The sequence below is a fragment of the Coregonus clupeaformis genome, chromosome 21 (assembly GCF_020615455.1).
Source record: "Coregonus clupeaformis isolate EN_2021a chromosome 21, ASM2061545v1, whole genome shotgun sequence".
NCBI classification, from domain to species: domain Eukaryota; kingdom Metazoa; phylum Chordata; class Actinopteri; order Salmoniformes; family Salmonidae; genus Coregonus; species Coregonus clupeaformis.
In genome coordinates, this window is record NC_059212.1 from 51,695,836 (window position 1) to 51,709,888 (window position 14,053).

The following is a 14,053-nucleotide window of genomic DNA, read 5'->3' on the forward strand; positions in this document are numbered from 1 at the left end:
GTGCGTATATTTATTAAAAGAAGTCCAACTTTTTTAAACCATAATGATTTTCTTTCACACCAACACACAGATGATTCCTCCCCTGTCTCGCCCTGCTTGACTAATATACTTTAAGGGGCTGATGCACTGTGGTTAGCTGTGAGTTACGTGACCTATGTTTCAGTGACGTTGCCATAGCGACAGCCACCGGCGGTGGCGAAGAGCCCATTGGCGTCCGTGAAGCTCGGTCTGTGGGGATTCAGGTCGCCATGCACCCAGTGGACTGTGTCCAATCAGAGTGGACCGCCTGGACGCGCTGCGACGGCTGCAGGAAGAAGAGGGTGAATATTAGCAGGAGGAGATGGATGAAGATGATGATGGTAGTGATGATGATGATGATGATGATGATGATGATGATGATGATGATGACGATGATGATGACAATAATGATGAGGATGATGATGGTAGTGACGATGAAGGTAGTGATGATGATGATGATGATGATGGTGGTGGTGGTGGTGGTAATGATGATGAGGAGGAGGAGGAGGAGGAGGAGGAGGAGGAGGGTGTAGATAAAACCTGTTAGTGGAGAGTATACGTGGAGAGTATAGGTATAGAGTCCAGGTGGAGAGTCCAGGTATAGAGTCTAGGTGGAGAGTCTAGGTGGAGAGTCTAGGTGGAGAGTCTAGGTGGAGAGTCTAGGTGGAGAGTCTAGGTGGAGAGTCTAGGTGGAGAGTCCAGGTGGAGAGTCTAGGTGGAGAGTCTAGGTGGAGAGTCTAGGTGGAGAGTCTAGGTGGAGAGTCTAGGTGGAGAGTCCACGTGGTACAGGTTGCTGTTTGTAATCCACTTTGCATGGATAAAGACAGCAGGAGTAGCTAATCTAATATCATAACGGACGTGTGATGTACTTCACATTCTGTGCATGGATTGGGTAATGCAGCCTTCTGTGAGAAAAAACCTTACAGTAAGTGGGACACTTGCATAAAGATTGGTTGTACTATAGCACTCAAATTGTTTTAAATTATATTTTATTCTCTCTCTTCCTCCCCCTCTCCTTCTCCCTCCCCACCACCTCTCCTTCTCCCTGCTCCCTACTCCCCTCCCACTCCCCCTCCGCCTCTCCCTATCCCCCTCCCTCCACTCTCCCTACCTGCCTCCCCCCACTCTCCCTCCCTGCCTCCCCCCACTCTCCCTCCCCTCTCCCTCTCCCCCTCCCTACCTCCCCCTCTCTCTAACCCCCTCCCACCTCTCCCTCTCCCCCTCCCTACCTCGCTTCCCCTCTGCACTCCCCCTCCACCCCCCCCTCCCCTCTCCCTCTCCCCTCCCCATCCCTCCACCAACCCTAACCTCTCCCCCTCCCTCTCTCACTCACTCACCCTCTCTCTCCTCTCCCCTCCCCCTCCTCTAGAGGACACAGTGAAATGCAGCATGGTGGAGGACTTTGTCTCTGTGGTTAGAGGGGGTGACAGTGAGTCCATCACCTCGCTGGCTGCCAAGAAGCTGCCCACGCCACAACTGATGAGACGGTGGGGAGAAGCTGTGCATTACAACCCTGACTTCCTCCGCAGCAAGGTGGGAATACTGTCTCTCTTTCTCTACTCTGTTCTCGCCATTTATCTCTGTCTCTTTTTTATATTTCCTCTCTCTCTTTCTACATCTCATTTTCTCTTCTCTCACTTATCTGCAGCACCCTGGGATCCTTGCTTTGTCCTTTCCATTTATATCTCTCTCTCTCTCACTCTATTGCTGTCTCTTTATTTTCTCTCGCTTTTCATGGCCCTCTTTTTCTCTCTCTGTCTGTCTCTCTCTCTCTTCATCTCCTCTCTCTCTCTTTATCTCCTTCTCTCTATCTGTCGTTCAGATTTCCCCAAGGTCTCTCTAAAGGTGTCCTCTACCTGTCTGTCAGACTCCAGACCTGAGCTGGTTGTGCTGATGTTAAAGTATTGTTGTGGTTGTTGTTGTTGTCTGTGTGACAGATGCGACCACTATATGAGCTGGTGACCTCCAGAGACTTCTCCCGCGCTATCTCCCTGAAGAAGAACCTGAGGAGACAGCTCCTGCCGCTATGCCCCCTTCCGCAACAATGGACTTGCTGTTCTCAAAGGTAAACACCCTCCCTCCTGCCTGCTTCAAAAACAGATAGGCTTTTCTTAAAATACTCTCTTCCTCCTCAATCCAACTATACTTGGTAGATGTATAAACCTGTGAGAGATGATGGTGATGATGATGATATGATGATGATACTGAGGATGATGATCATCACAATGATAACAATGTCTTCATCTCTCCCATTAGGCATGGCCTGCAGAGGACTCCAGGTGGAATCTACTGACTGTTTCTGATATTGTTACAGACTCTTAATTGAAATAAAGATAATTGGAAGTGTTGTGCCTGTGATACAGTATGTTTTCATTGTTGAGTCTTTTATAGTGAAAGTGAGTTAACTGAGAAAAACTGAGGAGGTAAAACATATTCGGCGCATGTGACAAAAATAAATAAATGTTTTGATAATGGAGAATATCTTTAACTGTTTTTATTTCTGAACACAAACATTTTAACCCTTATCTTTCTGGCCAGATAAAAAGAGAGTTGGTTTCATTCTTTACTTATTCAACATACATAATTGGTATTCACTCCTACTTCCTGGTGTAGTGTTGAAATCTGTGCCCCCTGCTGTGCTGTGACCTATCTGGCTGGTGACATCAACAGCGTTGGTTCTGGGAGGAGGAGCCAAGGCAGGCGGCACCCCCATCTGGCCGGGGGTTGTCACATGACCGTCTGCGCGTCTTACTTCCTGACTGACAGGAAGACCACGCACCCCAGCAACTCCAGGCCCCGTCCGTCGTGGAACCTATCAGACGACAGAATGCCAGGCTCTGTGTCACCCACTCATCGGAGTCTTAAAACGTACTAACCCAAGAGCATAGTTACTGTAGTAAGGTGTGGCACTTGCTGCCATCTGATTGCAGATATAAGTAACTGTATTTAATAGCACTCTGTTACACCCACCTTTCCTGAGGGTGTCCTCGCAGGCTTCCCCCCTGAAGCCCTGCTTGCAGATGCAGTGGCAGGAGGTCTGGGAGAGGACAGGGATGCCGTCATGCCTGCAGGGGGCACAGCGACAGGAGTTGAACTGGAGCAGGTACTCCTCCCACGCCCTCCTCAGGTGGGCCGTCCGTGCCCCCACGTGGTCCCCCGCTGTGCTCAGACGCACCAGCTCAAATATGGGCAGGGTCTGGGGAGAAGGGTGGAGGAAGGGAAGGGGAGAGAGGGAGGAGAGGAGGGGTGAGGAGACCATGCTTGATGAGTTACTAATTATTGTGCATATTGAACGTACTATGTGCAGTATGTTTGAATGCACTGTATATAAAGTAAAGTAAACACATGCAAAAGTACCATGCTTCAAGTAGCATGCACAGATGTAATGTCCAGCACCATCTGTGTGCTGAATGCACAATTTATATATACACTAGATGACTGACAAGGGCCGCTGTTGTGAAGCCCCCGCGCCGCCATCTTGGCACTCCCCCACCATTGTAAAAAATATTCTGGAAGCTATAGAAATGCATTTATGAATGTCTACATTTGTTTTTGCCGCGTTTATTTTATTACAGACTTTTAAATTATGTTATGTGAGCTAAACATACATTTACATTTAATTTATATATATACATATATACACATAAACATTTTCCTTAAAGTATAATCTTTAGAAAGTTCTAATGTTACTGTCACCACTACAGCAAAAAATACTTTTGTCCTTGAAACATTTAATTGAAATACTGTAGAATGCCATTAATTCCTTTGGAGGACTGCTTCTTCTGTGGAGTGTCAATATGGCCAACCGGTCGCTTCAAAGCCTCTCATTGGCCAATACATAGCATCAGCAATCCATGGTTTATATACATCATTGGCTGTATACAGTGTGTTTAAGTATATCTGTAAGTAAATGCTATTATACCTCATACTCGATGAGCGTTGGGTTGTACTTGAGAGAAAGGCCCCACTTCCTGTATGTGTCAGGGTCCCTGATGGCCAGCAGACCCCCACTACTTCCTGTGCTGCCCCCCTTCACCAGCGTCACAATGTCCTCGATCAAACTGGAGCTGCTTACCGCCTCTGAGTTACAGAGGGAAATCATCAATACCCACACGGGTCCATCTCAATTCAGTAAACTCAGGAAATAAACTGCAATTCTAGTATACTTACTGAATGAACTCATGTGAAATAGAATAGACCCTATCCCTGTTACCCACAATTGCTCCAACTGAATGTTACTACCAGAAAGTCCGAAAGTTGAACAACAATATACATTTGAAATGAGCTAGACATCTGGTGTTGTTAGAAAAAGTAGTAAATGTTAACCAAGTTGTCTTTTGCAAGATAAGGTCGGTTGGGACGATCACACACCTTTTTCATAAAATCCAGTGCCTCCGCAACCTTTGAGTTCAAGTTTGCCTCCAACTTCTACCTGCTTCGACTTGCCTAGAGGACTGCTTATGCCAATGGATCCGCCCAAACACCCTTTAATTTGTCCCGCATTAATGTCTGTTAAGTCAAGAGCAAAAACAAGTTTTGGAATAAGCATTCAATTACCACAGAAATTGACTCTTCAAATACACCATGGACTATAATAATTCACATGATAATATTTTACGGTTCCTTCCAAAATATAGAAAGGTCTAAAAATCCTTCACACTTTTTCCACCACTGACCCAATCTGAAACCTCGCTCACTCATTCAACGACAGCATCACATAAATAACAAAGGACACCATACTAGATTTTTCCATGGCGGTTTTGTTGACGACCGCCACATACTCCAGGGTCCCTCCCATGATGCCCTGGGTGACGTAGTGCGTTCCGTAGGTGTTGAGGAAGCGGGAGTACAGGCCAAAGTCATACTTCTCCTCAGGAAGCTCCATGAGGGACAGGTACATGTCTTCATAAAGCATCAGCCCCTCGCTCCTCATCTTAAACTGGGCTGTCTGAACCTTAGACTGCAACCTGATGAAGCCAAGTTCCTGAGGGACAAAAGAGAACACATAATCATAACTCTATTTGTATAGAGCTTTTCAGCTTCATACATGCTCAAATGAGAAATGTAGGACTCAGGGGTTTCATTTCCGGATGGATGTTCCTTCCCATCTGCCCTCGTTCACTACCCTTCATGGATCTGAGAAAACAAGGTTGTAGGCAATAGCTTCCTGGAATGAAACGCAGCCAGGGACTAACTACAGTTGTGTTCCTTGGGTATAAAGAGGCTGTTTCGGGGTATTATTTAAGACATTCTCTTACCTGATTGGTGTATTTTGTTAAATTTTTTAGAAACGCAGTCTCCACACTCCCTGCTATTCCAAACTCCACGTACTGAATCCCAACAGTAACACCCAGATTAAAAGAATTTTCCGTCTTTCTGGCTTTCAAGAATGTGGCCATATCTTCATAATACTCTGAGGAGCCTTCAGAAGTAGCCTGGGCCTAGAATAACGCAAAAATCAACATTGATAAGTTGAGCATTGAAAAAAGGGTACATTTTGCGACATGATGATGCACACAGGACAGTGCCGTACCATGAAGCGGTATGAATGGAAGTTGTAGGGTTTCCGGTAGTTTTTCTCATCCTCGTTATAATGTAAATTCTCACAGAAGGCATCATATGTGAGTTTTCTCCATTCTCCATTGTAGACATATTCACACTGTCCTCCATAGTATTGTGGGTCAAGAACGTGGTCCACAAATTCTCCTGTCAGTATGTTAAAGCTAGGAAAATAAAGAGAAATACTTCATTGTTGTTTCAAATGAGGTGTGTGTGTGCGTGTGTGTGCGCAGCACTAGCAACAACATGTATTTTGTGTGTCAGATGCATCCTGTTGTTCCCACTTACCATGACTGTTGATTACCCCTGTCCTCTGACCCCTGACCTCTGCTTACCCCTGAGTGCCGCGGCCAGCTCCAGGGATGGGTAGCAGTGTGGAACACTTGTCCTGTCTGTAGTCCACCTGCTCACAGTCCTTCTCATCAGACTCGTCATCACAGTCGACCTCATCGTTACAGCGAAGCGCCTGGCTCACACAACGACCTAAGGACGGATGGAGAGACACACACGTACACACACACGTACACACATGCACGCAATCACGCATGCACACACACATGCTCATTACAAGCACGTATGCACACACAAACACAAACACAAACCCACATGAAACATTTGGAGACAAAAGCAGACTCAAAACATTGTATGCATGGCTTAAGGTTGGTGGTAATGTATATTGTGCACTTACCTGTGGCATTGCAGGTGAACCTTTCTCCACAGATGTCTGGTACCCAACACACTGCCTGTGCTGTGGGGCATGCCAGCTCTTCCCACTGACTGTCCAAACATTGTCTTCCACCAAACTGGGATGCTTGCTCCATGTAACGGAAACGAAACTGGGCAATATACATAAAGAATACAAAATATGAGAATTGTTTTAGTGGAACAGCAGATCATTGTGTATCATAGAAACTATAGTATATCATTTAGTCCCAAGCTTTGAACATGAACCGTATAATGAGAACCAACCCTTTTACCTTCTTGTCTGTGCAGGAGTTACAAGGGGTCCATGACGACCACATTTTCATCTTACAGTTGATAGGAGCTGGTACGTTTACACTCCTGACCCTCCTAATAGCAGATTGCCCTGCTCTTCAGTCAAATACAATTACCATTATAGTTTCAAGCTTCACAGACATTTTAGATTGAAGTAGGGCGATTCCACTCCAGCTGGAGCAGAACATATTTTTGGTATCTCTGATTTTTCTGGCAATTCTCACAGAAATGTAATTGGCAGGAAGGATGTTTGACATGTTTTTTACATTTGAATCACAAACCATAAATTTTTGGCCCTTTTTAGACCTGTAAGTACATGATACAGACAACATCTTGATGTCATTATACTCCTTATAGTGTGCTCTAGCATATGGAGTATGTCTAGATTCTGAAATACACATTTTCACACTAATTTATTCTACATAAAAATTATAATAATATGAATATCTCAAAACTACCCTTTTGGATTTTGTTCATTTTAAATATGAGTACAAGTAGATCAAATTTCCAAAGTGGGCTCTGCTAATTCTGAAGTTCTGATCAATTTTATGAACACCAGCAACACAGTGAATGGTAAATGGATTCTAAGGGAACTCCCTCTGCTGGTGATTTGCTGAATATACAATCCTAAAGGAGGGCTGTGATTGGTTAATGACCTATAATGTCGATTTCTATGTAAAAATGGGTCATATCATTAAAAGTACCACAGAGCCCACTCTGGAAATTTGATGGGTTTGAAGAGACAATATGTCTAAAACTAAGCTACATCAAAAAGGGTCGTTTTGAAATATTAATTTTAATAGTTTTCATGTTTAATAAATTAATGTGAAAATGTGTATTTCAGAATCTAGACATTCTCCATATGTTAGAGCACACTATAAGGACTATAATGACACCGAGATGTTGTCTGTATCATGTAAGGTTCACATATCATAGGGTCTTACAGGTGACATCTAACCTAGCAGTTAAGATCGTTGTGCCAGTAACCGAAAGGTCGCTGGTTCGAAACGCCGACTTGATGAAAAATCTGTCGATGTGCCCATAAGCAAGGCCCTTTACCCTAGTTGCTCTGGATAAGCATGTCTGTAAAATGCATGCACTCTATGCTGCACACCGCATCAAGCCATCTCTGAAATGTACACAAAATAACTGCACTCTACTGCATTTAGAAATATTCATACTGATACTGCACATCGGCTGTATACCCATTCTCTTATAGCTCTATGCTCACTCTACCTAGTTGTATATAATGTATGTAAACTTTGTGTAATCTCCGCTGTCTGTATTCTGTCTCTAAATTATCATCATGATTTTCTCAAAAATGGTTTGTGATACAAATGTAAAAAGTATATCACTCATCCTTCCTCTCAATGAAGTGTCTATGTCAGAATTGCCAGAACAATCTGAGATACAAAAAATATTTTCCTCTCCTGCTGGCGTGGAATCGCCCAGTGGTAGTAAATAAAAGTAGTATTTCTAGTAAAAGCTATGGAAATCTACCTGGTTTCAGCCATATTCCATGAGTTCTCCGTTGCATCTACAGTGAGAGACTTGTTTAAAACCAGCAGCAGAATGTAGGAGCCCAATAATGCACATATCAATCTATCCATATTGGAAATAAAAGAGCTCCTTGATGAAAATGAGCTCATGTTAAGCTTTGTTTAGATGAGTGATACTTGTCATCCTAGGGAAAGTGAACTCATGTCATCAGACAGACTCTCCAGTCCACAGTGAATGATTGATCAAGGGTAAACACATGCTCTAACAGTTGGGAAATATATTTTCCGTAATATCACACACATAGGCCTACACAAGCACACCCCTTCCTGGCCCACTCACTTCTAAAATTCCCAGTACAAAAAACACACACACACACAAACAGTATATTTTGGGTAGTGTAAATTGGTCAAACAAAACTCATTTCACCTCATTTTAATGTTCTGTCATAAAGAGCACATGTTCAACTTCATACAAAAAACGTGTTTGGGGGAATGTAAGCGTGTTGTGTGCAACAAGGAGGAGAAATTGAATTGCTAAAACAGTTCTAGACTATCTACAGTGGGGAAAAAAAGTATTTAGTCAACCACCAATTGTGCAAGTCCTCCCACTTAAAAAGATGAGAGAGGCCTGTAATTTTCATCATAGGTACACGTCAACTATGACAGACAAATTGAGGAAAAAAAATCCAGAAAATGACATTGTAGGATTTTTTATGAATTTATTTGCAAATTATGGTGGAAAATAAGTATTTGGTCACCTACAAACAAGCAAGATTTCTGGCTCTCACAGACCTGTAACTTCTTCTTTAAGAGGCTCCTCTGTCCTCCACTCGTTACCTGTATTAATGGCACCTGTTTGAACTTGTTATCAGTATAAAAGACACCTGTCCACAACCTCAAACAGTCACACTCCAAACTCCACTATGGCCAAGACCAAAGAGCTGTCAAAGGACACCAGAAACAAAATTGTAGACCTGCAGCAGGCTGAGAAGACTGGATCTGCAATAGGTAAGCAGCTTGGTTTGAAGAAATCAACTGTGGGAGCAATTATTAGGAAATGGAAGACATACAAGACCACTGATAATCTCTCTCGATCTGGGGCTCCACGCAAGATCTCACCCCGTGGGGTCAAAATGATCACAAGAACGGTGAGTAAAAATCCCAGAACAACACGGGGGGACCTAGTGAATGACCTGCAAAGAGCTGGGACCAAAGTAACAAAGCCTACCATCAGTAACACACTACGCCGCCAGGGACTCAAATCCTGCAGTGCTAGACGTGTCCCCCTGCTTAAGCCAGTACATGTCCAGGCCCGTCTGAAGTTTGCTAGACTGCATTTGGATGATCCAGAAGAGGATTGGGAGAATGTCATATGGTCAGATGAAACCAAAATATAACTTTTTGGTAAAAACTCAACTCGTCGTGTTTGGAGGACAAAGAATGCTGAGTTGCATCCAAAGAACACCATACCTACTGTGAAGCATGGGGGTGGAAACATCATGCTTTCGGGCTGTTTTTCTGCAAAGGGACCAGGACGACTGATCCGTGTAAAGGAAAGAATGAATGGGGCCATGTATCGTGAGATTTTGAGTGAAAACCTCCTTCCATCAGCAAGGGCATTGAAGATGAAACGTGGCTGGGTCTTTCAGCATGACAATGATCACAAACACACCACCCGGGCAACGAAGGAGTGGCTTCGTAAGAAGCATTTCATGGTCCTGGAGTGGCCTAGCCAGTCTCCAGATCTCAACCCCATAGAAAATCTTTGGAGGGAGTTGAAAGTCCGTGTTGCCCAGCGACAGCCCCAAAACATCACTGCTCTAGAGGAGATCTGCATGGAGGAATGGGCCAAAATACCAGCAACAGTGTGTGAAAACCTTGTGAAGACTTACAGAAAACGTTTGACCTGTGTCATTGCCAACAAAGGGTATATAACAAAGTATTGAGAAACTTTTGTTATTGACCAAATACTTATTTTCCACCATAATTTGCAAATAAATTCATTAAAAATCCTACAATGTGATTATCTGGATTTTCTTTTCTCATTTTGTCTGTCATAGTTGACGTGTACCTATGATGAAAATTACAGGCCTCTCTCATCTTTTTAAGTGGGAGAACTTGCACAATTGGTGGCTGACTAAATACTTTTTTTCCCCACTGTATATATGGGTAACAGGGTTGATGTGATATTATGCTTGACACTCACAGTTTTCCACCACAAAACACCAGAAAATTGCCAAAAAGAGTAGAACCAGCTCATCTGCATTTACACTATGATTTTACTATTATATCTTCAATGTTTCTTAAAAACAAAACAAAATTTAAAGAATAGTTTCACCATATTAAAACAAGAGTTCAGTTCAGGTAATAGGGTTGACCTTAAAATGAGGGAAGGAAAGTAAATGAATCACTAATCACATTAAATAAATAATGATCTTCAGAAATGACTTTGCAAAGCAAGAACATAACTAGGGCTTTACAATGATTGTGAAAACTTGGATACATTTTGGGGTTAAGTGGGTTAAAATCTTCCTAGAATTGGCTAGAATGGTCCCACCTGATCTCGCCTCTCCTGCCTGCCTTCAATCTTTGAGGACTTGTATTTCCATTGTTAGAGCGGTCACTCGACTATCTTGTCAATAAATAGGCAATGTTTGAGTCATGGATAACTGCATACATGAAGCGTGTCTGAAAGTGGGCGTGCCAACAGAAGTGGGAGGCTCAACAGTGGGTGTATAGAACGCAAATCAGCTAATTGGGCAGATTTGTTGTCACTCAAGACTGTTTTGTGTGGCTGATTGGGCTGCACAACATGTCGATTGTTGACAACTGTAGCATTTTAGCTATGCCTAACCCTTTTCCTAACCTTAACCTCATTCTCCTAACATGCCACGTTAATTATCCTAAACTGCTACATTAATTATCTTAACCTGCTACGTTTGTTCTCTTAACCTGCTATGTAGGCTAAACATTAAACTGACCCGCGGTGCACCTTGCTATGGCCGGTCTAACCAATAACGGAGCGCTTCTGTTACACTCATCGCTGTTGATCCACCCACAGATGTTACACCGATTAGTGAAGCGCGGGTCAGCTGTTTGTTCAACCGCACCCGCCAGCAATTGCTAATAATCCATCCGCAACCGCCTGCCTATAGGCCTATGTCATAAAGTGAAAATCACAAGACCCTATTCCGCTAATATAGAAAATGGCTGTAGGCTACAGTCAGAGACGGCGGGAATATTTTTTGACATGGGGTGTAGGATTTTTTGTGCCTGATTTTAATGTTTCTGCTTATAATTTCCCACATGATGGTAGGCTAGTTGTTACTCAACTTGTCTATAATTAGATACATGCAGCTTCTCTTCGGTCATTATATGTTGCCCTAAAATACTAAATAAAATACTAAATAAATACTAAATAATGTCATAAACGATATAAATGAATGCTTCGATCTAGTTGACATTAATAAAGTGTTCGCTGTCATATCTGCTTCTTTCGCGGAGCAAAGACCTTTAGGGGCCGAGGAGAAAATGCAATAACATAACAAAAACAAACGGGAAAGATGACATCAGTTTTACCGGTTGTAAGGAAATAGAAACCTGTGAAAACGACCCAACATCATGTTTCTGATAACATCTCAGTTCGGCTTGGATGCATGCATATTTTATATGGTTGAAATGGGCTACTATCAGCTTTTATTATGCTGATAAGGGCTCCTATTCGCTTTTATTATGCTGATAAAGATAGCACCTCTACAGACAGATGGTATCTAACTGTGCATTCGCAATCTCTCAAGATGCTGAAAGAAAGAAATCATATTTCTCCACTCCTGTTCCAAAGTAAAAATGTAGCCTACATTTGGTGTATCATTTTAGCCTGCTGCAAGAAATGCTTAATTCTGCAGGAGTTAATATTAAGGCTATGTGAGAGGTTATAGACCTACAGTCAGTGTCCAGATTTCACTTGACGTGGCATAGACCTATTTGAAGTCCCGTTTTGTGACTGTGAAATATGTATAGCGCCTCACAATCATCAAGTAGGCTATAATATAGCAGGCACTGCTATCGTCCTTTTACCACTTCACCAAATCTTTCCCAAACATTACTTTTCTGGCCCTCCCTTCTCTTTATTTTAAACTCTCCATTTCGCAGCTTTTCTCTTATTCAATTAAACTCCAATATTTTACTTTTTGCCTACATAAATGAAGTTAACTTGTTCTGCCTGTTCCCAAAAGCATTTTTGGCCCTAATGCCAGATAGACTAAAATAATGAAATAAAAACCTAATGTACAATACCAGTCAAACATTTGGACACACCTACTCATTCATGGGCTTTTCTTTCTTTTTTACTATTTTCTACATTGTAGAATAAAAGTGAAGACATCAAAACTATGAAATAACACATATGGAATCATGTAGTAACCACAAAAGTGTTAAACAAATCAAAATATATTTTATATTTGAGATTCTTCCAAGTATTCACCCTTTGCTTGATGACAGATTTGCACACGCTTGGCATTCTCTCAACCAGCTTCATGAGGTAGTCACCTGGAATACATTTCAATGAACAGGTGTGCCATGTGGAATTTCTTTCCTTCTTAATGCGTTTGAGCAAATCAGTTGTGTTGTGACAATGTAGGGGGGTATACAGAAGATAGCCCTATTTGGTAAAAGACCAAGTCCATACTATGGCAAGAACAGCTCAAATAAGCAAAGAGAAACGGCAGTCCATCATTACTTTAAGACATGAAGGTCAGTCAATCCGGAAAATTTTAAGAACTTTGAAAGTTTCTTCAATTGCAGTCGCAAAAACCATCAAGCGCTATGATGAAACTGGCTCTCATGAGGACCGCCACAGGATAGGAAGACCCAGAGTTACCTCTGCTGCAGAGGATAAGTTAATGTGGGGGTGCTTTACTGGTGACACTGTCTGTGATTTATTTAGAATTCAAGGCACACTGAACTAGCATGGCTACCACAGCATTCTGCAGCGATACGCCATCCCATCTGGTTTGCGCTTAGTGGGACTATCATTTGTTTTTCAATAGGACAATGACCCAACACACCTCCAGGCTGTGTAATGGCTATTTGACCAAGAAGGAGAGTGATGGAGTGCTGCATCAGATGATCTGGCCTCCACAATCACCCGACCTCAATCCAATTGAGATGGTTTGGGATGAGTTGGACCGCAGAGTGAAGGAAAAGCAGCCAACAAGTGCTCAGCATATGTGGGAACTCCTTCAAGACTGTTGGAAAAAGCATTCCAGGTGAAGCTGGTTGAGAGAATGCCAAGAGTGTGCAAAGCTGTCATCAAGGCAAATGGTGGCTACTTTGAAGAATCTCAAATAGAGAATATATTTTGATTTGTTTAACACTTTTTTGGTTACTACATGATTTCATATGTGTTATTTAATTGTTTTGATGTCTTCACTATTATTCTACAATGTAGAACATTCAAAAAATAAAGAAATACCCTTGAATGATAAGGTGTGTCCAAACTTTTGACTGGTACTGTAGATATAAATATAGATATGAATTGCACAAGAATGATACAGGTATTGTTTTCTCTTTATTCAACCCGCCCTTTATCCACACAATATTTCATAACCCTAAACTCACCCGCCCCGCTGGGACTGCGGGTGACGAGTCCACCCTCTATTGATCCACCCACTTCTTTTGCAACGCCCACTTTCTGACACACTCCAAGTATTCAGTTACCCATACTTCCAATCATTGGCTATAAAGGCCCAGACTTCTGCAGAGGCAGGTAGGTCCTATGGCACTGGTTATGGCACTAAACCTTGTATTTAGCCTATAATATAAACTATAATAGGCAGTTATCCTACAATCAATACACTAGATATCATTGCGACTAATTAAAACACAGGTCCCTATAGAACACAAAAATATGATAAAATCTACGTTTCAAGAAAATAACACGTTCTTCGTGTGCACACGTGACATCATTCAATAAGGTCATG

The 14,053-nt window shown here is 42.5% G+C and overlaps 2 protein-coding genes across 2 annotated transcripts in view; one reads left to right on the forward strand and one right to left on the reverse strand.

Annotated features, from left to right (window-relative positions):
- The window catches only part of LOC121534493 (disabled homolog 1), a 77,128-nt gene extending 74,762 nt beyond the window's left edge, over window positions 1–2,366 (forward strand). Inside the window, exons 15-18 of the mRNA XM_045206053.1 lie at window positions 223–320; window positions 1,388–1,551; window positions 1,956–2,083; window positions 2,275–2,366. Coding sequence (XP_045061988.1) covers window positions 223–320; window positions 1,388–1,551; window positions 1,956–2,083; window positions 2,275–2,311 — 427 coding nt within the window. The 3' untranslated portion in view covers window positions 2,312–2,366. The remainder of the gene's footprint in view (window positions 1–222; window positions 321–1,387; window positions 1,552–1,955; window positions 2,084–2,274) is intronic.
- Window positions 2,367–2,497: 131 nt separating this feature from the next.
- On the reverse strand, window positions 2,498–8,298 carry c8a (complement component 8, alpha polypeptide). The gene is made up of 11 exons (XM_041842769.2): window positions 8,074–8,298; window positions 6,555–6,669; window positions 6,266–6,413; window positions 5,913–6,060; window positions 5,552–5,741; window positions 5,277–5,459; window positions 4,759–5,002; window positions 4,390–4,527; window positions 3,941–4,098; window positions 2,989–3,214; window positions 2,498–2,830 (listed from the first exon to the last, which is right to left on the reverse strand). The coding sequence occupies exons 1-11, from the start codon at window positions 8,220–8,222 to the stop codon at window positions 2,682–2,684; spliced, it is 1,848 nt and encodes a 615-aa protein (XP_041698703.1). The 5' UTR covers window positions 8,223–8,298; the 3' UTR covers window positions 2,498–2,681.
- Window positions 8,299–14,053: the final 5,755 nt, after the last annotated feature.

Bases quoted from the DNA above. Each gene is read 5' to 3' on its own strand.
- c8a (XM_041842769.2), bottom strand. From the start codon at position 8,222: ATGAGCTCATTTTCATCAAGGAGCTCTTTTATTTCCAATATGGATAGA. The intron at 5,742-5,912 runs GTAAGCAGAGGT...TTATTTTCCTAG, and splicing joins GCTGGCCGCGGCACTCAGGG to CTTTAACATACTGACAGGAG. The intron at 4,528-4,758 runs GTATGGTGTCCT...TTGACTTAACAG, and splicing joins AACCGCCATGGAAAAATCTA to ACATTAATGCGGGACAAATT.